This window comes from Brettanomyces nanus, chromosome 4 (assembly GCF_011074865.1).
Source record: "Brettanomyces nanus chromosome 4, complete sequence".
Lineage (NCBI taxonomy): Eukaryota > Fungi > Ascomycota > Pichiomycetes > Pichiales > Pichiaceae > Brettanomyces > Brettanomyces nanus.
The window spans coordinates 2,139,119-2,159,914 of NC_052377.1; the positions used below are offsets into that span (position 1 = coordinate 2,139,119).

General features: G+C 40.9%; 14 protein-coding genes across 14 annotated transcripts; 9 read left to right on the forward strand and 5 right to left on the reverse strand.

Annotated features, from left to right (window-relative positions):
- Window positions 1–177: 177 nt before the first annotated feature.
- FOA43_004255 (uncharacterized protein) lies at window positions 178–1,520 on the forward strand (the record flags this gene model as incomplete). The annotated part of the gene is made up of 2 exons (XM_038924498.1): window positions 178–195; window positions 249–1,520. The coding sequence occupies 2 exons, from the start codon at window positions 178–180 to the stop codon at window positions 1,518–1,520; spliced, it is 1,290 nt and encodes a 429-aa protein (XP_038780426.1).
- Window positions 1,521–1,971: 451 nt separating this feature from the next.
- On the forward strand, window positions 1,972–4,050 carry GFA1 (glutamine--fructose-6-phosphate transaminase (isomerizing); the record flags this gene model as incomplete). Its single annotated transcript, XM_038924499.1, has 1 exon — window positions 1,972–4,050. One exon carries the CDS (start codon window positions 1,972–1,974, stop codon window positions 4,048–4,050), a length of 2,079 nt encoding a protein of 692 aa, XP_038780427.1.
- Window positions 4,051–4,301: 251 nt separating this feature from the next.
- FOA43_004257 (uncharacterized protein) lies at window positions 4,302–6,932 on the forward strand (the record flags this gene model as incomplete). The annotated part of the gene is made up of 1 exon (XM_038924500.1): window positions 4,302–6,932. One exon carries the CDS (start codon window positions 4,302–4,304, stop codon window positions 6,930–6,932), a length of 2,631 nt encoding a protein of 876 aa, XP_038780428.1.
- Window positions 6,933–6,936: 4 nt separating this feature from the next.
- FOA43_004258 (uncharacterized protein) lies at window positions 6,937–7,341 on the reverse strand (the record flags this gene model as incomplete). Its single annotated transcript, XM_038924501.1, has 1 exon — window positions 6,937–7,341. The coding sequence occupies one exon, from the start codon at window positions 7,339–7,341 to the stop codon at window positions 6,937–6,939; it is 405 nt and encodes a 134-aa protein (XP_038780429.1).
- A 553-nt stretch (window positions 7,342–7,894) lies between these two features.
- FOA43_004259 (uncharacterized protein) lies at window positions 7,895–9,469 on the forward strand (the record flags this gene model as incomplete). Its single annotated transcript, XM_038924502.1, has 1 exon — window positions 7,895–9,469. One exon carries the CDS (start codon window positions 7,895–7,897, stop codon window positions 9,467–9,469), a length of 1,575 nt encoding a protein of 524 aa, XP_038780430.1.
- Window positions 9,470–9,492: 23 nt separating this feature from the next.
- FOA43_004260 (uncharacterized protein) lies at window positions 9,493–11,772 on the reverse strand (the record flags this gene model as incomplete). Its single annotated transcript, XM_038924503.1, has 1 exon — window positions 9,493–11,772. One exon carries the CDS (start codon window positions 11,770–11,772, stop codon window positions 9,493–9,495), a length of 2,280 nt encoding a protein of 759 aa, XP_038780431.1.
- A 103-nt stretch (window positions 11,773–11,875) lies between these two features.
- Window positions 11,876–12,697, reverse strand: FOA43_004261 (uncharacterized protein; the record flags this gene model as incomplete). The annotated part of the gene is made up of 1 exon (XM_038924504.1): window positions 11,876–12,697. One exon carries the CDS (start codon window positions 12,695–12,697, stop codon window positions 11,876–11,878), a length of 822 nt encoding a protein of 273 aa, XP_038780432.1.
- Window positions 12,698–13,460: 763 nt separating this feature from the next.
- On the reverse strand, window positions 13,461–14,684 carry FOA43_004262 (uncharacterized protein; the record flags this gene model as incomplete). Its single annotated transcript, XM_038924505.1, has 1 exon — window positions 13,461–14,684. The coding sequence occupies one exon, from the start codon at window positions 14,682–14,684 to the stop codon at window positions 13,461–13,463; it is 1,224 nt and encodes a 407-aa protein (XP_038780433.1).
- Window positions 14,685–14,923: 239 nt separating this feature from the next.
- On the forward strand, window positions 14,924–15,862 carry FOA43_004263 (uncharacterized protein; the record flags this gene model as incomplete). Its single annotated transcript, XM_038924506.1, has 1 exon — window positions 14,924–15,862. One exon carries the CDS (start codon window positions 14,924–14,926, stop codon window positions 15,860–15,862), a length of 939 nt encoding a protein of 312 aa, XP_038780434.1.
- Window positions 15,863–16,133: 271 nt separating this feature from the next.
- FOA43_004264 (uncharacterized protein) lies at window positions 16,134–16,439 on the reverse strand (the record flags this gene model as incomplete). Its single annotated transcript, XM_038924507.1, has 1 exon — window positions 16,134–16,439. One exon carries the CDS (start codon window positions 16,437–16,439, stop codon window positions 16,134–16,136), a length of 306 nt encoding a protein of 101 aa, XP_038780435.1.
- A 215-nt stretch (window positions 16,440–16,654) lies between these two features.
- Window positions 16,655–17,398, forward strand: FOA43_004265 (uncharacterized protein; the record flags this gene model as incomplete). Its single annotated transcript, XM_038924508.1, has 1 exon — window positions 16,655–17,398. The coding sequence occupies one exon, from the start codon at window positions 16,655–16,657 to the stop codon at window positions 17,396–17,398; it is 744 nt and encodes a 247-aa protein (XP_038780436.1).
- Window positions 17,399–17,456: 58 nt separating this feature from the next.
- Window positions 17,457–19,181, forward strand: FOA43_004266 (uncharacterized protein; the record flags this gene model as incomplete). The annotated part of the gene is made up of 1 exon (XM_038924509.1): window positions 17,457–19,181. The coding sequence occupies one exon, from the start codon at window positions 17,457–17,459 to the stop codon at window positions 19,179–19,181; it is 1,725 nt and encodes a 574-aa protein (XP_038780437.1).
- A 197-nt stretch (window positions 19,182–19,378) lies between these two features.
- Window positions 19,379–19,881, forward strand: FOA43_004267 (uncharacterized protein; the record flags this gene model as incomplete). Its single annotated transcript, XM_038924510.1, has 2 exons — window positions 19,379–19,384; window positions 19,507–19,881. The coding sequence occupies 2 exons, from the start codon at window positions 19,379–19,381 to the stop codon at window positions 19,879–19,881; spliced, it is 381 nt and encodes a 126-aa protein (XP_038780438.1).
- A 174-nt stretch (window positions 19,882–20,055) lies between these two features.
- Window positions 20,056–20,778, forward strand: FOA43_004268 (uncharacterized protein; the record flags this gene model as incomplete). Its single annotated transcript, XM_038924511.1, is given in 2 exon segments — window positions 20,056–20,059; window positions 20,075–20,778. The coding sequence occupies 2 exon segments, from the start codon at window positions 20,056–20,058 to the stop codon at window positions 20,776–20,778; spliced, it is 708 nt and encodes a 235-aa protein (XP_038780439.1).
- Window positions 20,779–20,796: the final 18 nt, after the last annotated feature.

Consider the following 20,796-nt stretch of genomic DNA (forward strand, 5'->3'; position numbering starts at 1 on the left):
GGTCTAACGGCTCCAACGGCTCCAACGGCTCCTATGATTCGGTTCAGTCACTAACTATTCCCAAAGAGGAAACTAAGGAATCTAAAGTGAAAAACTTCAATAGTGAAAAATTTTATAGCTAACAAAAGATACGACCTATTTATTGAACAGAAAGAGGAAGAAACCCAACATTAGAAGATGGTCAACTCTCTAGAAGTAAGTAAGAAGGAATATACATTGACTGAATATATTACTAACATAATTTGAAGGAACGATTGAAAGCACATGCTAATGCATTTGATGGATTACTGTCTTTAATACCTGCCAAGTACTACTATGATGATGATACCTCTAATCAATGGAAACAGAAAAGAAAGAGTAAAGAGGAGAGGAAACAAAACAAGAGGAAGAAACTAGACCCCAATCAGAGTAACGAGGTTACAGCCGAAGAGGTTTTAAGGAATCGGGAGAAAGAAGCCGTTCCTGTGACGATACCTGGCACTAAGGTGGTGAGGAAGGAGGAAAAGAAGGACACCAAGATGGACAAGAAGGACATTAAGATGGACAAGAAGGACATTAAGATGGACAAGAAGGACATTAAGATGGACAAGAAGGACATTAAGATGGACAAGAAGGACATTAAGATGGACACCAAGATAGACAAGAAGGACTCCAAGAAAGACTCCAAGAAAGAACTTAATGAAGAACCGAAGAAAGAACCGAAGAAAGAACTTAGTGAAGAAGAAAAGAAAGAGAAAGAGAAGCATCTTGCAGAATTAAGATCGAAACTTTCAGCCAAGATCAGCAGTATGAGAGCTAGAAGAAAGGCACCAGGTACAAATGTTCCTGGTGCTGCTACATCTAGACAACAAATTTTAGACGAACGAAGAAGAAAGTGGCAATTAAAGAACATGAAAAAGGAGGAGGAGAAGAAAACTGGTAAAGAAGGAGTGCCTGAGGTCATAGAGGCCGAAGAAGAAGATGGAGATGAAGATAGTAGTAGTGACGAAGAAGCAGAAAGTTCTGCAAGTTCTGTATTTTACGGAAACATTGAATTTGGTGATGGAGAAAAGGTGCGAACGGATTTAAGTGGAACTAGAAGAACTAAAGTGAAGAAAGGAACAGCACATAAAGATCTCAAAGGTAACTTGAATAAGATCTGGAGAGAAAAAGAGAAAATGAACAATGTTGGAGCAGAAAAAAGAGAAGCACTTGAAAAGAAGAAGCAATGGAGTCATGCTATGGCAAGTGTTGAAGGAATTAAGATCAAAGATGACGAACAATTGCTAAAGAAAGCACTTAAAAGGAAGGAAGCTGTTAAGAGAAAAACCAAGAGACAATGGGGAGAGAGGGTGAGAGGTGTCAGAGAGATGAAGCATGCTAAGGAGGACAGAAGGCAGGAGAATATTCGCATTAGAAAGGAGAATAAAGGAAAGAGTAGCAAAGATCAGGTCAAACAGTTACCATCGCATAAGAAGCTTTCCAGAGCTTATGTTAAGAGAGCCCGTGCTGGATTTGAAGGTAGGCTGAAGAGGAAGTAATGTACAGTTAATTTAATGCATGTAAGGATTGTAAACGGTCATGTGCGGATCGTCACGTGATGATAATGTAACGATTACGTAATACTTGGATAACCATTTTCAGAACATTTGGAGGCCACTTGGAGGCCACTTGGAGGCCCACTGGAGGCCCAATAGATACGTTCGGTGGCACCCTCCCCCACTCATACTTAGCTCACTTCGTTCATTAAGTATTTGTAATTGGTCGCTCACCAAGCATTCGTAAATGGTTCGCTGGCCAAAACGGAAATAGATAAACATCCTATTCTAGCGCCTAAATCTTTTCATATTCTATTCACCAACAGAACCTTTCATAAATCATCTTACGTGGTCTGCCGCTTTAAGGTTTCGAATTATTCTGCTACAGGATCGCTATAAATCCGTCGAAAGTGAACTCTCGTTATTTCTCCTTGATTATTAATCTGGCTTCATCATGTGTGGAATCTTTGGCTATGCCAATTATAACGTCGACCGATCCAGAGGTCAGATCATCGATACTCTAGTAGAAGGTTTGACCAAGTTGGAATATCGAGGCTATGATTCTGCAGGTATTGGCATTGACGGAGAGAATGACTTTGATGAGAACTCTCCCGTTAGAGAGATTGCTTTATACCGTCAAGTTGGAAAGGTGTCCAAACTTAAAGAAGAGATTATCAACCATCACCCTGACATCTCAGAGATGTTTCATAATCACGTGGGTATTGCTCATACTAGATGGGCCACTCATGGAGGTGTTACTCAGGCCAATTGCCATCCTCAACCTTCAGATGATAACAATGAGTTCATCGTTGTCCATAATGGCATTATCACTAACTATAGAGAGCTCAAGACCTTCCTTAAAGGTGAAGGTTTTACCTTCAGATCTGATACGGATACTGAGGTAATTGCCAAGCTGTTTAAATACTACTATGATAAAGATCAAGACCTTGAGTTCTATCAACTTGCCAAAGAGGTCTTGTATCAACTTCAAGGTTCTTATGGTTTGTTAATCAAATCTGTTAGGTATCCTAACGAGATGATTGCCACTAGAAAAGGCTCTCCCTTACTCATTGGTGTTAAGACCGAGCAGAAGTTGAAGGTTGACTTTGTTGACGTTGAATTCATCAACGACGACGTCAAAGACAGCTCTTCCAACGGCGCTATTAGAACTCATCCTCCTAAAAACACCATGGCCATCAGAAAGTCGGAATCTCGTGCAATTTTACCTGATTTCAGTAAGCCTATTGAGTTTTTCGTCTCTTCGGATGCTTCCGCTGTAGTCGAACATACCAAAAAGGTTCTCTTCTTGGAAGATGATGACATTGCACACATAGATAATGGTGAATTACATATCCATCGTGCCCGTCGTAGTGCAAGTACATCGACTACAAGACCCGTTCATACCTTGGAGATGCAGCTTGCTGAGATTATGAAAGGTGGCTTTGATCACTTTATGCTCAAGGAGATCTTTGAACAACCAGACTCTACTTTCAACACCATGCGTGGTCGTATCAACTTCAACAAGAAGACCGTCACCCTTGGTGGTGTCAAAGATTATCTTATCACCATTCGCCATTCCAGAAGATACCTTATGGTGGCATGTGGTACATCCTATCATTCGTGTATGGCTGTTAGACCTCTTTTCGAGGAGCTTACTGGGATTCCGGTCACCGTTGAATTGGCCTCCGACTTTTTGGATAGAGCTCCTCCCGTTTTCAGAGATGATACATGTCTCTTTGTGTCACAATCTGGTGAAACGGCAGACTCTATGCAGGCTCTACGGTATTGTAAATCTGCTGGAGCTCTAAATCTCGGTATTGTTAATACCGTTGGTTCCAGTATCTCACGTGAAACAGACTGTGGTGTCCATATCAATGCAGGACCCGAAATTGGTGTTGCTTCTACTAAAGCCTACACCTCACAGTTCATTGCTTTGGTTATGTTGGCGTTGCAGATTTCCAGTAACGTCATAGACAATCGTGCACGTGCCGAGGAGATCATTAATGGTCTTAAAGACATTCCTGCCATGATCGGCAAAGTTCTCAGCAAGAAAGCTCATATTAAGGAGATCTGCCACGAGTATTTAACCGGTAAAGAATCGATGTTGGTCATTGGTAGGGGTTACCAATATGCCTCGGCTCTTGAAGGAGCTTTGAAGATAAAAGAAATCTCTTATATTCACGCCGAAGGTGTCCAGGCAGGTGAATTAAAGCACGGCGTTCTTGCCTTAGTCGATGAAAATATGCCCATCATTGCATTTGCAACGCGTGATTCACTTTCTCCTAAGGTTAACTCTGCTATCCAGCAGGTTACTGCTAGAGACGGTCGTCCGGTCATCATCTGTTCTGAAGGTGAAAAAATGATCGATAAATCCAAGACTTCCGCCATTATTGAGGTGCCAACAACTGTTGATTGCTTACAAGGATTGGTAAATATTATTCCCCTTCAGATGATGGGATATTATCTATCTGTTGAAGCTGGTAACAATCCTGATCGTCCTAGAAATTTGGCCAAATCTGTCACTGTCGAATAACCATTTGCTCTTTTGTGTGACTTTCTCTATTTAATATACCCAGTGTGCAATATATCTTTTCTAATAAGCGTAGTTTTGTTAAGTCCTTGTATTTCCAAATCAATCGTCCCGCCGAAGACAAAAAATAAATCACTCTGTACGCTCTGCATCTTGATCGGTTCTCTTCTTTTATGCAACTATTTAATTCTCGGCTATCTGTAAGTAAGCTTCTTCTACTCAATCACAGATTTTTACCAGCTTTGCAAGTCAATATGTCAACCAAATTGCATCCTACTTTCCCAGATACTTCTATTCATGAAGCATTACCTTCTAACGTGACACCGTTGCACTATGAAGTGCATCTTTTGGATTTGAATGTTAAGAAGAACACCTTTAGTGGTCTCGTCAACATTCAATTTGCTGTCAATTCTGCCACAGATTGCATAACACTTCACCAGAAATTCTTGAACTTTCAGTCTGCCAATGCCGTTTCAAGCGTTACTAAAACTGAGACAGACGTTCCTGTATCTGCCATCACTAAACATGACGACAGAGAGACAGTCGAATTCAAATTGAACACAGGTGCACCAATCAGCAAGGGTCACATTGGCTTAAAGATTCATTATACTGGTCAAATAAGGACTGATATGGCAGGCTTTTATACCTCTCACTATGAACCTGTCAATGGTGGTGATACAGAATACATCCTAGTGACTCAGTTCGAGTCTGCAGAGGCTCGTTCTGCCTTTCCATGCTATGATGAGCCAAATAGAAAGGCAACCTTTGATATCGGCTTGACGGTTGATAAAGAAGTTACTGCTTTATCTAATATGCCCGTCCTATCCTCTAAAACTCTCGACTCAGGCAAGAAAGGTCCTGGCTTTGACAAAACTTTGAAACACGTCCAGTTTGAAACCACTCCAAAGATGTCCACGTACTTGATTGCATGGGCTGTGGGTAAGTTTGAGCACGTTGAAGCACATACTCTCAAGCCTTATCGTGGTAAAACTCTTCCTATTCGTGTCTATACCATTCCCGGCCAATCCAAAAATGGACAATTCGCACTTTCCGTTGCTCAGAATGACGTTGACTTCTTGTCGAAGATCTTTGATGTCGAATACCCATTACCAAAGTTGGACCTTTTGGCTATTCCTCAATTTGGTGCAAATGCCATGGAAAATTGGGGTATGGTGACGTTCCGTGCCACAGCATTATTGTTCGACCCAGAAAGCTCTGATGCAACTTATCAGCAGAACGTTGCATACGTGGTTTCTCATGAAATCGCCCATTCTTGGTTTGGTAACTACGTCACCATGAACTGGTGGTCGGATCTTTGGTTAAACGAGTCCTTCGCTACCTTTGTCGGTTCTCTTTGCGTCGAGGAGATGCATCCCGAATGGGAAACATTCACTGATTTTGTCACCAACGGTGTTGAAGTTGCACTGGACTTAGACGGTCTCAGGAACTCTCATCCAATCGAGGTCCGTGTTAACACAGCCAGTGAAATTGATCAGATTTTTGATCCTATCTCTTATCTCAAAGGTGGCTCCATCATTCGTATGGTGGCATCTACCGTTGGTGTTGACGTCTTCTTGAAAGGTGTTTCAAAGTACTTGAAGAAGTATGCGTTTGGGAATGCAAAGTCAGACGACTTATGGGATGCTGTTTCTACTGTGTCAGGACAAGACATTACCACATCGGTGGCTCCTTGGATCAGGGCTGTTGGTTATCCATACATTTCCTTTGAGAAAGTGGGAGATAGTCAACTCTTGATCTCTCAGAAGCGGTTCTTTTCTAGTGGTGATGCCAAACCAGAAGAGGATCAGATTGTTTGGTGGATTCCAAACGTTCCTGCATTAGCAGACGGAAAAACCAAAAGTGCAACGGTTTCATCAAACGGATTCCTCAAATTGAACAAGAATACTGAAGGATTCTATAGAGTCATTTATGAAGAGTCGTTGTTTGACAATATCGTGGCTAATTTGAATAAGTTCAGTGCTGAAGATAAGATTGGATTGATCGCCGATACTGCTGCTGGTGCACAGGCAGGATTAATGAAGACATCACAGCTCCTTCATTTACTTGATTCTCTTAAGGACGAAAAAGACGTCAATGTATGGATCGAAATGATTAAAAGACTTGGAATATTAAAGCAACTCTACTTTTCTGACACTAAGATACTCTCTAAGCTTGTTGCGTTCTCTCGGAATTTGTTTAAAGCCAGATTCCATCAGATTTTTGCCGAACCAGTCGAAAAACTCTCTCTTCCCCAACTCAAGCTAAGATCTATGCTTTTTGCCGAGACTGGTGCTGCTGGTCTTGCTGAAACCATCACCAATGCTACCAATTTGATTCAGAGACAGTCAATCGAACCATCTTTGAAACTTGGAGTGTTCAAAACTCTTTTGGGCAATAAAGAAACTTGTGATCAAGAGACTTTAAATGCTATTCTAAAGGAAGCCAAGCATCCTTCATCCATCGACTCTACAGAGATCGCTTTGAAGGCATTGGGATCAATTGGCAATCCAGATAAGTACTTGAAAGATATTTTGAGCCTTTACTTCTCTGATTATGTTCTTGAGATGGATTATACGTTCCTAACGATGTCATTAGTGGAGAATCCAGTCACCAAGGTCAAGTTCTGGAACTTTTTCAAAAAGAACTATTCAAGATTTAGAGAAGAGGTTGCCATGTGGACTTTGGACAGACTTATCAAGAACTTTTTGCCTCGTCTTGTTTCCAAAGAACTTTATGATGACATTGACAGCTTCTTTTCTAAACAGGATACCACTGGTTACACAAAGGGACTCCGTCAAAGTTTAGATTCAATCAAAAATAGCTTGGCTTGGGAGAAACTAGCTAAGAAAGACGTCTCAGAATGGCTAGAAGCTAATGGATACTAACTCGTTAATCGAGATACGAATCAATCGGAGGTGGAGCGAGATCCGGGCGTCCGTCAGGGAACTCTTTGTCTGTCTTGTGTGCATCATCTGGGAGTGAACTGGATGACATCGGGAGTAAAGGCGGTGAAGATGTCTGGAATGAGGCTGTATTAGCCAGAAAGTCACGTGATGAAGGAAGTACTATGGTATCGTCTAAATAATTAGAATTAAATTTCAAATACTGTTCCAAGAGATCTGCAATACCTGTAAGTGAAGAGGAAACGTCGTCGTTGTCGTCCTTCTCCTCATCATCTTGTTCGATTTTGTATATTTTAACTAGATCCCTATAATCCCCAACTACCGGATCCAAAATGGCATGCAATACAGCCTTGGATATTCCCTTGTCCTTGATATAATCAGAAAAATTCATGATGATATAAGAAGAAAGAAAGTTGATTGACGGGGAAACAACACAATCCCTTTGAATTTATTTCTCTTTTGAGAAACGCGATCGACGCAAGCATCTAGTATGCGTCGATAGTCGGTGAGTATGAGAAAAATCACAAGCCATTATCGCGAAGTGAGGCGGAAAAAGTTCCCCAATAGGAAGACTATGAGGTTAACTATAAGGGAGTAGAAGGACAGTCGGCAACCATAGGGCAAGTAAGCAGTAACAAGATTATGTTGGTATTTCTTGGCTTGTCTTGATTACAGTAGGTTTCTCGAAGTTTTTCTTAGCTCTTCTTAGTTCTTCTTGAATCTTCTCCTGAATGATACTGAGTCTTCGCAGCGGTATGCACTGGTCACGTGCCATTTCAACATCACCCTTAAAGATTCTGCGTGGTCCCACCATCTTAGCACATTTGCTATATTAGTGACGATGAAGCCAATATCCAATAAACGATGCTGAATCTGATGGAAAAGGCAAGTAGATGCAGAGATTTTAATCATTTCTCAGCAAGTAGTTCATTCTACCGGAAAGCATGATTAATAGGGGAATTCTTGAATTAAAGACGACAGCCAAGAGGTTGTTGGACTCACGTTCACTGGGCTTACTGGGAACAAGGGGAATTTCCAATTCTCGTATTTTGTTCAGTCCCAGACCTACTGAAGTGAATACGGCAGCTGTCAGTGAGTCTCGTTCGGTCAACGAGACCCCACGAAACCCACGTAGTCCCCTTAATCCTCAGATGTCGTTCCCATGTCTAGAGAAATTAGAGAGACGGTCCAAGAAGCTCATTGAAGAAGGTCCAGAACCGGTGTATTCGAAGATCTCCCGGAAAAATGTAGAGATGTTCCACTCTGGTGAGCCTATCTTCTTGGACTATGGAGGCTTTTTGCCTGAATTTGATATTGCATACGAGTGCTGGGGAAATTTAAATGAAGCCAGATCCAACGTGATACTCATTCACACGGGGCTCTCAGCTTCATCTCATGCGCACTCCACCTCGAAGAATCGCTCGAAGGGTTGGTGGGAGGATTTTATCGGCCCCGGGAAATATTTGGACACTGAAAAATACTTCGTAGTATGTACAAACGTTCTAGGCGGTTGTTATGGCTCTACTGGTCCCATGTCCATTGACCCTTCTACAGGTGAAAAGTATGCAACTACGTTTCCGGTTGTATCGGTCAACGACATGGTTAGGGCACAGCATCGTCTTATCAGTCAGTACTTCGGTGTGTCTAAGCTTTACTGTTCTATAGGAGCATCTATGGGAGGAATGCAGTCGTTAGCATATGCCTACGAGTTTACAGATGAGGTAGAGAAGGTGATATCAATCTCTGGATGTGCTAAATCTCATCCCTATTCTATTGCTATGAGATTCTGTCAAAGACAGGTTCTTATGACGGATCCTAAGTGGAATAAGGGCTACTATTATGACAGTGTTCCTCCCCATAGCGGTATGAAGCTGGCCAGAGAGATTGCCACTGTGACATATCGTTCTGGTCCTGAATGGGAACAAAGATTTGGTGTGGAAAGAGCCGATCCATCTAGTCAGCCTGCTCTATGCCCAGATTTCCTTATCGAGACATACTTGGATCATGCTGGAGAGAAATGGTGTCTTGAATATGACGCTAATTCTCTTCTATACATTTCTAAGGCCATGGATCTCTTTGATATGAGTAAAAAAATAAGGTCTCAGGCTTTTAACAGTCGCATTCAGGCAGAAAAGAGGTTCAAAGGAGAAAATCTATCGGTGAATGACTTGGTTTATAAACCTATGGAGAGTTGTAAGTTTAACCAGCCAATGAAAGAGAATCGTATAAGCAGAAGATTCTCTCCCGAAGAAGCCAAGGAGGATTTGGTCGAAGGTATGAGCAGAATTGCAGGCAAAGACGTTCTTGTCATAGGTGTTGAGTCTGATATCCTCTTCCCTGCTTGGCAACAGAAAGAGATATATGAACTGCTCAAAGAAGCAGGCCGTAGAAAAGGTCTTGATACTTCCAAGCTTCAGCACGTCGAGCTATCTCAGGAACAAAGTTATTACGGTCACGATACCTTCTTGTTGGCATTGAAGGATATTGGAGAACCAGTCAAGAACTTTCTTCTACACTAATTAATGGTACATTTCTATATTTGTTACTTTCTTTCGTAAAAAAGTATATAAGCATCTCCGTTCACAACTTTGCTCGTTCTACAATGCTTGTAGACGTTTTGGTCATCAAATAAGCACCATCCATGTCTGTGCTTTTTCACATAAGCTGTATAATGACCGTTGATAAGGTTTCCATAATGGTTGATCACTCCAAATAGCTTATAATTAAATGGAGGAACTTGTCCTCTAACCGGTAGCTTACTCAGCTCGGCTCTTTCGAAGTCTGACTTGACTTGAGGCCAATACTTATCTAGTTGTAAGTTCTCAGGATATCCCACGTAATTGTTGATCTTGCTTAGGTAATTGTCCATTCTAAAACGCTTCAAATGAACACATAGAACCTGCGGTAACCTCGATATGCGTAGATGTTTTATGGATTTCTGTTTACTCTTACAACGTGGACAGAACCACTTATCGTCACCATCAAGAATCTCGGGTCTAACAAACTCATTGAAACAGTCTTCTAAGGTTAACGATTGGTCAGTCCTACTCTTTGGAATGGGTAAACTGAGAGTACTGAAGGAATTGTAGGTAGTAGAAGTGTCTCCACAACGGAGGCACTTCAACAGAGACATCATTTGACCTTCGAAAATGTCGACTATGATGGAAAAGTTGGTCTTGAGGTATCTTTCCCATTCAATAGTTGAAGCAATACGAATGGGCAAGGCTTCTCTTTGTTGCTCCTCTTCTTTTCCAAGTTCCGGAAGCTTTGGATGATTGCCATTTTCGTTCAAGTCCTCGTGAAGAGAGTCTACCAAGTAGGTGAGAAACTCGGCACAATCCTGTTGATCACAGTTATCAAATGTACTGTTTAAAGAAGCAAGAACTCTTCGAAAATGGATGGGATTAATGTATGCGGGCTTTGATTCGTTCGTGCTTCTAAACATTTGAGTGCATAAAGATGCAAACTCGTTGGCTAATATGCCTTTAGAACCGAGTCTGGAGTTCATGTTGATATGCTTTCGATAATTCCCATTGAGAAAGAACTGGATCAATTTTCTGGTACCCATAAGGCACTGTAGTCCTGAGTTTAAGTAGCACGAGTTATGAAGATTGACAAGTCCTGTCATTATGGTAACGTCATGGTTTCTTGCAAGCGTAGGAGGCATAGTAGAAGGTATAGTAGGAGGCATAGTACTTGGTTTTCTCGGTAGAGAAGGCGCTAAGCGATGCTGCTGACTAGGCATTTGAAAAGATGGAATTGGAGATGGCGATGAAGAATAAGCATAGCTATGAACAGTATCACTGCTACTGGATGTCTTTGGAGCAGCAAAATATTCGCTAACATTTCTAATCAACCTTCTTTCATTGTATGAAGTAGAAACCATACTAGAAGTATCGTCAGACTCTATAGAATGGTCAACGGTAGCTGGAATACCTATATGATCATTTACAGCCTCCCATCGTTGAAAGCCACCATCCAATATAAGTGGATTGGATTTATCTTCAAGTCGTAGGATATGAACGAGTCGTTGCAATTTAGGAGAGATGTGATTCTCTGAAGAGGTACTGTCCATACAAACAACGAGTTTGAAGTTTGAACGGGTTAAGAAAAGCTTCTTTTGATGATCTGTATTGGTCACCATGGAATAATCGGCAATGTCCTGACAACTGTAGTTCTCTCGAACAGATACTGGGTCTAATTGAATGATGTTGTCAGTCAAAGTTATATGATCTAGGTCAAATTCACGCTTGCGCCGGAAGTCTATTAGGAAAATAGAAGAACCAAAGTTCAACAAAGCTTTGGAGAGTTGCTCCACTGTGATAAACGACTGAGTTGAGAGACTTTTGAGGAAGTCAGATCCGTCTGACTTGTTGGATGGATTGCCATTCTTCAAACTTCTAAATCGTAGCATCAATGAATCACCTGATGAGTGGTTCGACAGCTCTGCCATCGTCGGCTTCTGTACCCTCGCCCTCGACTGAAGATACATCCTTATAGAGTCATACTGAGGTCGCTTTCTCACCAAGTAATCGACCAAATCATTATAAAACTGCCCAAGATCAGTACTCTCGTTCAACGACTCAAAGCCATTGGTCCCTGGAATTATCTCACTAACAAGCTTCGATGCTGCCGTATAACAAATAAATGACTCTTCGCATTTTCCGCTGTCTTTAGAATCATTATTGGCCTTATAAACCTCTATACATTCAAGAGCCTTCATAAGGAGCGCCTTAGTTTTGTACGCTCCACTTTTCTTGAACGGTTCCACAAGTTCATCCGCCAATCTGGTAAGCTCTAAAAGAGATCGTACCGGCGTCATACTCAACGATGCTGAACAATGCTGAACAAAGTACTTACAAAACTACTTAACCAAAATAGTTACCTAAGTAGATACGCGCTATATGAAAAATAGACATGTTATGTTACTCATCATCATCCCACTTAAAGTCCTCTTCTTCCTCTTCAGCACTCTTCTTGAGTAGTTCCTTTCTTCTCTTTTCTTCACCGATGATTGCACCTTTAGTACTAAAATAATACTTCCAGAAGAATTCATCATCCAATGATTCTGGAACAAGCTCTTTATACAACTCGGCAACAGGTGAATTCTTCGTTTCCAATAGACTCTTCTTTTCTTCAATCTCCTCTTCTTTCAACTCATAGTCTTTCAAACAATCCCTTCCTTCGTTGCTAAATTTCTTTAAATATCCATCCTTATTGGTCTGTAATTCATGCATCTGCGCCTCCACTCTATTACTGGCCAATCCTTTGGGTAGGTTGAATAATACCTCTGATTCTTTCTCACTACTGAGAGAATCTGTATTGCTAACAATGTCCAAATTAAGGCCTGTTCTTGCCTTGAAAAGCGTTGTCAAGTGTGTAGCGTATCCATACGTGACACTCTCGACTTTCTCTAAGTGAGAGTCCAACGTATCCAACATCTTACTGGTATTATCACTAACGTTATGTATAACCTTTTCTGATTTCTCCTTCAATACTTCAATATTCTTATCATTGTTCAACTTATTCTTTGTTTTGGATATTCCCTGTTTGGTTAAATCAGGTAGTGACTTTTGAAAGTTACCCCAGAACCCGCTCAACGATGTCCACCCCTGTTTGGCCTCGGATTCTACTCCAGAGTATATTTTTTCAACGCTATCACCCAATTCATTCACCATTTTATCAGTTTTATCATCTGTTCCTTTAGATTTGGTCCTTTGTTCAGTTTCCGGCTCCAAAAACTCCATAATGTATTCTAATCTATAAGCATTCACTTGATCTCTTCTTAGTTCTCTTCTCTATCTATCCTTAATTTTTCACTCACTGGATGAGGCGGTGCATAAAAATATCACCAATTCTCTCTCTCTCTCTCTATCTATCTCTCTCTCTTTCTCTTACTCATCCTTCTACCATCATGCCAGCTCAGCTTGTTCCACCTATCAAATTCTCCAAAATAGAACCTACACTGTTCAGAGGTGCATATCCTCGACCTATCAATTATAGATACTTAAGGACACTAAAGCTACAAACCATGATAGCACTTGTTCCATATGCCATTACTCAGGAGACAGACTGTTCATTGGTTCAGTTTTGCAAGGATCAAAGTATTGATCTTATACACGTTGAAACTGATAAAGATGCTAAAGATAAGGGTAAAAATAGAGGTATACCAATTGATCATGATCAAGTACTTAGAGTATTAGAGATAGTATTAGATAAAAGGCATAATCCGGTCTTCATATTCTGCAATAACGGTGGCCAGATCTCATCCTTGGTCGTTGCTTGTCTTCGAAAGCTCCAATTCTGGAGTGCCGTCTCTATATATAACGAGTTCACCACTTTCAGTACCAACATTAATCACAACGATCGCACTTTTATTGAGAACTTCCAGGCCAAGCTTAAACTCCCAAGTGCCAACCGACGTGTCGAATGGATCTGGAATGGAATTAGTACCAACGTCATCGAGACTCATCCTCATTTACAATTTGCAGAGTTTAATGAGAATCAAGATTAGTCAAACAGCATTCCTGCTGCCAACTCGATGTTATTTTGAGTCTGTATCAACGCCAACTCGGCCTGCTTTCTATCAAATCCCATAGCCACAAGTTGATCCACTTTTAGAGCGTCCGGTATAACTTTAGGGCTTTTCTGCTTCTTAGCTCTTTTAGCTGGTTTTTTTAGCTGGTTTATCATTGGAGTCTCTCTACTAAACAGATTACCACCAAATCCGTGTCCTGGTTCTCCATTCAACTCGTTTGGACACTCTATCTCAGGAAGAAAGCTGGTTTCCACCTCTCCAATCACCAATTTATTCTTTTCCAAGTCTATTTTGGCCCTGAATCGACGTAACATGTCCAATCCTAACAACATTTCAACCTGCGATGCTATCACGGTGAAACTGCACGAAAAGTAACCTCCTTCAATCTTTAGAGGTGCAGAATGAACCCTTCCTTCAATCTTGGCAGAACCAACACCTCGTGCTTCTCCAATAAACCGCCTATCTATCAATTTATCTAAGCCACATCTAATAGCCAAGTCAGGAGAAATGATGGTCATCTGTGCACCGGAATCCACAAAGGCCTTAACTGCCACTCCATTGACTTCACAGTTAATATAGAGCATATGAACCTGAGTAAACGATTCTGGAGACTCTTCGTAAGCCATCTTCATATTCTCGTCGATCGCCTGTTGCCTTATCAACTGCATAATCTTCTTCTGATTGTCAGGGTCATCAGGATTTGCATATATGTGGTCCATTTCCTGTTTCTGCTGGATTTCTGCCTGCTGTTTCTGCATCATCAGTTCCATCATTTGACTTTTAAACAATTCTTTGTCATTAATTGACTCTCGAAGCTTTCGATCTAACTGATATTGAGTCGATGGATTCTGGATAAACTGCTGTCTGAGTTGTTCTATCTGCAAGTTGACAAACGGCGAATCAATGGATCCAATGGATCCAGCAGACGCCACTGGAGCTGGCACCGCTGCCTGAGCCGGCACCAGCTTTTTCTTCTTGAGAATCACCAACGGTTCTTCTTCGAGTATCCAGTCGCTTAGCATTTTGTACTTGTCCCCCTGTGGCAAAATCCTGCCCTCATATTCGTGCACCTGATCCTGTGGCTTTATATCCGTTTCAGATTCAATATAAGCCATGAAATCGGCAATTTCAAAGTCTCCAGGGAGATCCGTGGTCAATATTTGGTCTGTTCCATCCACAAGGATGGTAAATCTCATGATAATGGTAATGATGAAGAGTGTTTGATGGATGAAGGGTGGTGGATAGATGTGTATTTATATGATTGAATTGCCACTCGCGACTCGCCATCGGAAGATGCGCGCGTTTCGCCACCGGGCATTTGCCTTCGCCACCGGGCATTTGCACTCGCCACCGGAGAAATAAGTACATCAGCTTTAGCTTCTATGAGCTTCCTTCCTTGAGCTTCTCTATACCTAGGCGTCTTCTCTCTCGGATAATGACAAAAAGAAAGCCAGACCAAACAAAAAGCGACGTTTCTGTGGCTAGCGACAAAAAGCGTATCAAAATCAAACAGATCGAAAGTATCATTCCTGATCTGAAATACTACAGTAGACTAAGCAAGAGTAAAGTATCTATTCCGAGTGCTTTCCATAAGACACATAGACCTGAATTTATTAAGGGATTAGAGTTTGTTTTGAATAAAGATCCATCCTTAGATGCCTATATTAAGCAAGGACCTTTTGATTCAGGATTGAAGACAGCCACTAAAGTTGATGAAAAGGATAGTGAGTTCTATTTCGAGAAGCTTGCAAGTGGGTTGATTTCACAGCAGCTCAGTGGAAAGGCTGCCAGTTCGATCAAGCAGAAATTGGTGGAAAATGTGAGTCAAGACGGGAAATCGTTTCCTCTAACTAGTGATTTCTATTCTAGAAAAGAAGAGGAGTTAAGGACATACGGATTATCAATGAAGAAAGGAGAATATATTCGAAGACTCTCCAAAGCCTTTATGAAGGATTTTGATATTGACGAGATCGAAGAGGGTGTGAAATTTGATAAAGACTACTTTAGTAAAATAGATGACGTTAATCTCCGATTAGATTTGGAAAAGTTTAAAGGAGTTGGACCTTGGTCTTCGTCAATGTTTGCTATGTTTGCTATGGGAAGATTGGATATCTTTGAGGCTTCTGATTTAGGGATCCGGCGAGGATTCACGGTGTATTTAAAGAATAGACCAGAGTTACAGAAAGAAGTTGAAGGGTTATTCAGTGAGGGTACTGTTTCTAGGATGAAACGAAAGCCTAGTATTGGAAAGCAGAAGTATATAAATGATTATGAGTTGATGAATGTTGTTGCACATCAGTTTAAGCCGTATAGATCTGTGTTTATGTTTGTTTTGTGGCGTATGAGTGATACTATTGTTGAGGCGTTGACATAGCGAACGATAGCGAACGATAGCGAACGGAGAGAGCTGAGAGAGCTGAGAGAGCTGAGAGAGCTGAGAGAGCTGAGAGAGCTGAGAGGGCTCTGCTGCAGTTGGTACAGTGCTACTGTGTGCTAATTGGTGCTAATTGGTGCAGTTGGTGCAGTTGGTGCTAATGCTACTGTGTGCAGTTGGTGCTCTGCTGCTAGTTGGTGCAGTTGGTGCTACCGTGCGCTACCGTGTGCTACTGTGCGCTACTGTGTGCTGCTGTGTGCTCATTATATTATTACATACTTAATTCAGGACCATCTCCATTCGGAACCAACATAGCTAAATTCCTAGAAGAAATAAGCATCTTAGATTTCTTGGAAACCTCTTTCTTGGCAACATCATATTCTGTCACATCACTTAATATAATATTGACGAAATCATCGAAACCAATCAAGGTTCCTACGAATTCATGGAAGTCAGACATAATAGCCCATATCTTAGTACCGATACTCTTATCGATTAATTCAAGAGGAAGAATTGAGGGAATGGCCGGAACAGAGGAAACCTCTGAAACGGATGTTACTTCAGTAGCTTCAGACATTTTAAGATGGAAATAAAGAAAAGGAAAGGAAAGGAATAAAGAAAGTGAACCGAATGAGTGAAAAGTTACCTGTCTACTGGTTTTCAGGTCGACTTATCGACGCGACGCTACGACGCTGCGACAAAAAACAACCGGCAAAGTAAAGCGTACACGACGGCAACAAGACAAGACAAGACGTGTCTTTTTAGTGAATTCATTAACCAATCGTGAACATCATGTCAGCGCCAAGTCAAACACAGCCACCACGTCAAAGACCTCAGCATTTGTGCATTAGGCCACTTACCATATATGATCTCGACCAAGTAGAGGCTTTGGAGGCAAGGGGTTTTGACGATGCAGAAAGAGCGTCCAGAGAGAAACTCAAGTATCGATTATCAGTGTGTCCCGAGCTTTCTTCGGGTTATTTTGTGAGGGAATTTGAAGATATTGGAGCTGAAGCAGTTGAGAAAAAGAAGATGAAGAAGGAGCACAAAGTAGAGGATCAGGACGATCAAGACGACGACGACGAGTTCATCCTTCCACCACCAAGATCCACAGTTAAGAAGGAAACACTCATTGGACACATAATGGGTACAAAGATTTATGATCAGAAAATAACAGAGAGAACGATGGGTATTCCAAAGCTTACAGAAGACTTGTTACCGGATCCAACAGTACCAAATAATGATAAGGTGGGTCACGTGGAAGGATCCAGGATCATTGGCATTCACTCTGTAGTGATTGACCAGAAATACAGAGGACTTAAACTTGGCTCGTTACTTGTGAAGGACTATTTGCAGAAGATGAACCAGCAATGTGTTGCCGATAGGGTTGTTCTTATTGCCAAGGAGAAGTTGGTTCCCTTTTATAAGAGCATCGAGTTTGTTGACGATGGCATTAGCAAGTGCAAATACGCTGGAGTCGATTGGCATGATTTGCACTGTGTTTTGACTCATGAAGAGGATGACGATGATATGTAGTTTGTCGCGATAATAGATCTCTATCTATCTATATGTTTTTCTTTCTTTCTATCCATCCATGTCTTTTTCCGATGATTATACTGTTCTTTGTTGTAACAAGGCTACTATTCTTAACTTATTAGACGATTATGACTCTCCCCCCAGTCTAATTGTTCTTGACAATATATTTTCTGGCTTTACACTGGCTTCCTTCTTGGTCAAAAATGGCTTCTCTGAAGATCATTTGTTAGTCGTCGATGATCTTCCAGAATCTCACTACGATGGTTCCAAAATGAACCATCTTCAAAAGACTCAAATTAAACAAGATTCGGTCTTTTCTAAAACCCCAATCATCATTGTTTCTACAACTCTAGTTAAGGAAACTTTCGATCGATTTATCATACAATCGATCTACCGTCAATCAACATTCAAAAAGTTCTGTATTGTCGGTACCAATGCTTCTGAGGTATTGAACGATTTCCAGATTGACTCGATTCACTGGAACTTCAAGGCTTCTGTAACCAATCGAAATTTCTTCTCTGATGTTGATGTTACCAGTTTCGGGCAGCTTGAACAAGTCCTAACAGCTCAACTTCAGTCGGCTTCAGCTCTAACTGCCGTTGTGGTGTCTGATTTTGCTAGTTCCGGCTACAATTTCCAAATTCCGGGTTTTACAAGTTATTCTGTTACCTCAAACACTGATTTGGATAGCTTGAACCTTTATAACGAGTCCAATTTGGTGTTGGTCCAGTCAGAACCCAAGTTACTTGCTCGATTATTGAATCAAATTTACTTCAAACAGTTGAAAGTTCAAAGAGTATACCTAGCAGAAGATCTATTTGGCTCAGTGGTACTTGATTCTGCCCCCATTCTGCCCAAAGAACTCTTGGACCAATTCAATTTTGTTTCCTCCACCATCAAGGTTTATCACCTGATGACTGAAGTTCATTACCAGAGATCTATACACGAACAGGTTTCCTTGGGAGCAACTTTACTACTATTAAAGGATTCTTTAAAGTGTTCAGCCATTTCTGATTCCTACAAACTAAACGTCTACAGGTTGAAATTGCTTGGTTATCTTGACGATCAGTCCATAATCAATTCAAATCACATACTGTGGAAACTATCTAATTTGTTCACAATATCACAGCTTCTGGATACTAAATGGGTACTCCTCATGGCCACTTTAAACTATGCTGTTGAGAATTATAATGACTCGGTTATTAGGCAGATCATTTTATTCATCTCGTTGATCTACTATTATGATTCTAAGAACTATAAACTTTCCACTCTTCTTTATTCCATAGATAAGGTTGTGGAAAGTGACATCCTTAGTATTCTTAACTATCTTAATGGTACGCATATTCAAGGTGTTGATAGAGTATACGACAGAGTTATTAAGCTAGCCAAGCTAACCAAGCTGGCCAAGCTGGCCCCGGAACCGAAACAGAAACAGAAACCGAAACCAATGGACACTTCTCTTACGCAGGAAATTCTAACCTCCTTCAAACATGGCTTCTTCATAAATATAGGATGCGTTAAAGAAGTTCACATCAAAGAGGACTCGCACTTAATTCGTTTTAGGATATGCTCAGGCTTTGATAAGGACTCCTATTCTATTCCTCCTCTTTCTTTTCAATTAAATCCTTATGCAGCTGAATACTATAGGGTCAATGATATATTCTGCTGGTTGGATCTAGTTCAACCTGTTGAAAAGGACTCTTTCTACCCATTCCTAGGAATAAGTATAACCAAAGATGAGCTTCTCAATGAGTATTCAGACTACTTCAAACTGATTAGGTAATCTGAAGTGAAAAAAAAATTGGGAGGTAAAAAGTTTTTCAGGATTTTCATTACTATCCAGATCTATTAGCCTTCTCTTTTCTTCATTCACTAGCATGTCGACTTTGAAACCAGAACTTAAACCAGCGTCAGTGGAAAAGGAAATTCCAGTTCAATATGATCTTGGAAATTTGGCGGTTTTTGATCCGGCGCCATTAGATGCTAGTAAGATAACGGATATTGAAACCAAAGAAAAATACCTCAAACAAGTGACAAGAGATAATGTACAATTACTGATAAATCAAATTCTGTCACTTCCTCTGACGAATAAAAAAGTTGATGAACAGACGAATTTGACAGTCGTAGAGTTACCAGATCCATTATATGAATTACCAAGAGAAAAGGCACTTCCAAAGCCTAAAGAAAAGACCAAATGGGAGAAGTTTGCAGAAGCCAAAGGTATTAAAAAGACAACCAGAAGAGGAAGGCAAGTTTATGATGAAGAGAAGGAAGAATGGGTTGGTAGATGGGGATATAAGGGAAAGAATAAAGAAGTTGATAATCAATGGTTGGTTGAACTTGATGACACTGATAAGAAAGGAGAGGACGATAATGATGATGAGATTGATCCAAGAAAGTTGAGTCGAATGGAGAGAAAGAAGTTGGTCAAGAAGAATACCCTTCATGAGAAGCGTAATAGACTTAATGGGGGACCTAAATAATAAGTGAGCCCAGTACTCAGTGAACGAAGTGAGCTGAGTACGACCTAAATAAATGCATTAGTGTTCAGTGAACGAAGTGACCAAATAAATTCATTAGTATTGGTAGAAGTAGGTGCGAGTAGAATAAAGGTCAAGTCACTACTCTCTCGTCTCACTGTTTTTCTTCCTTTACCAATGAGTTTCCAAGCAAAAGAATATATCCCTACAATCGATGCGATACTCAAGGTATCAGAGTATCATGAAGTGACAGTGAAAAAGATAAGGAGAGCTTTAGAGGCATTACTTGGGCAGGAGTTATCTGAACATAAGAAAGATATTAATAAAGTGATATTAGATAGATATCACAAGTTAAACGACGAGGCAGAGGCAGAGGCAGAGGCAGAGGCAGAAGAAGGGGCAGAAGAAGGGGCAGAAGAAGGGGATGAACAAGAAGGAATGAGAAAGAAAATAGAAGCATTGGAGAAAGAGAACCGTATCTTAAGTTCACAATTGAATCAGTCGTTACACTCACATACTATTAAGATGGCAGCTGCTAACAGAAGAGGGATGCAAGCAGCACCTTCCAGAAGGCCACCAAAGGGAGTTGTTAAGCGTACAAGAAAGAAGAAGAGGAGTCATGGAGATAGTGGCGATATTAAAGAGAATAGTCTTACTAAGAAGTTGAAGATAAGTTCTGAGTTGGCAGGACTGTTCGGCAGTGATGAAGAAATATCAAGAGCTGGGGCTGTTAAGAAGGTCTGGGCCTATATTAAAGAGCATGATCTACAGAATCCTGAAGACAGAAGAGAAATCATATGTGATGATAAGATGAAGAAATTGTTTGGGGATAAGATAAGTATGTTCACTATGACCAAGATATTATCCAAGCATTTTATAGTGGACCCTGAAAAGACTTGATCTCAGTCGCACTCTTCT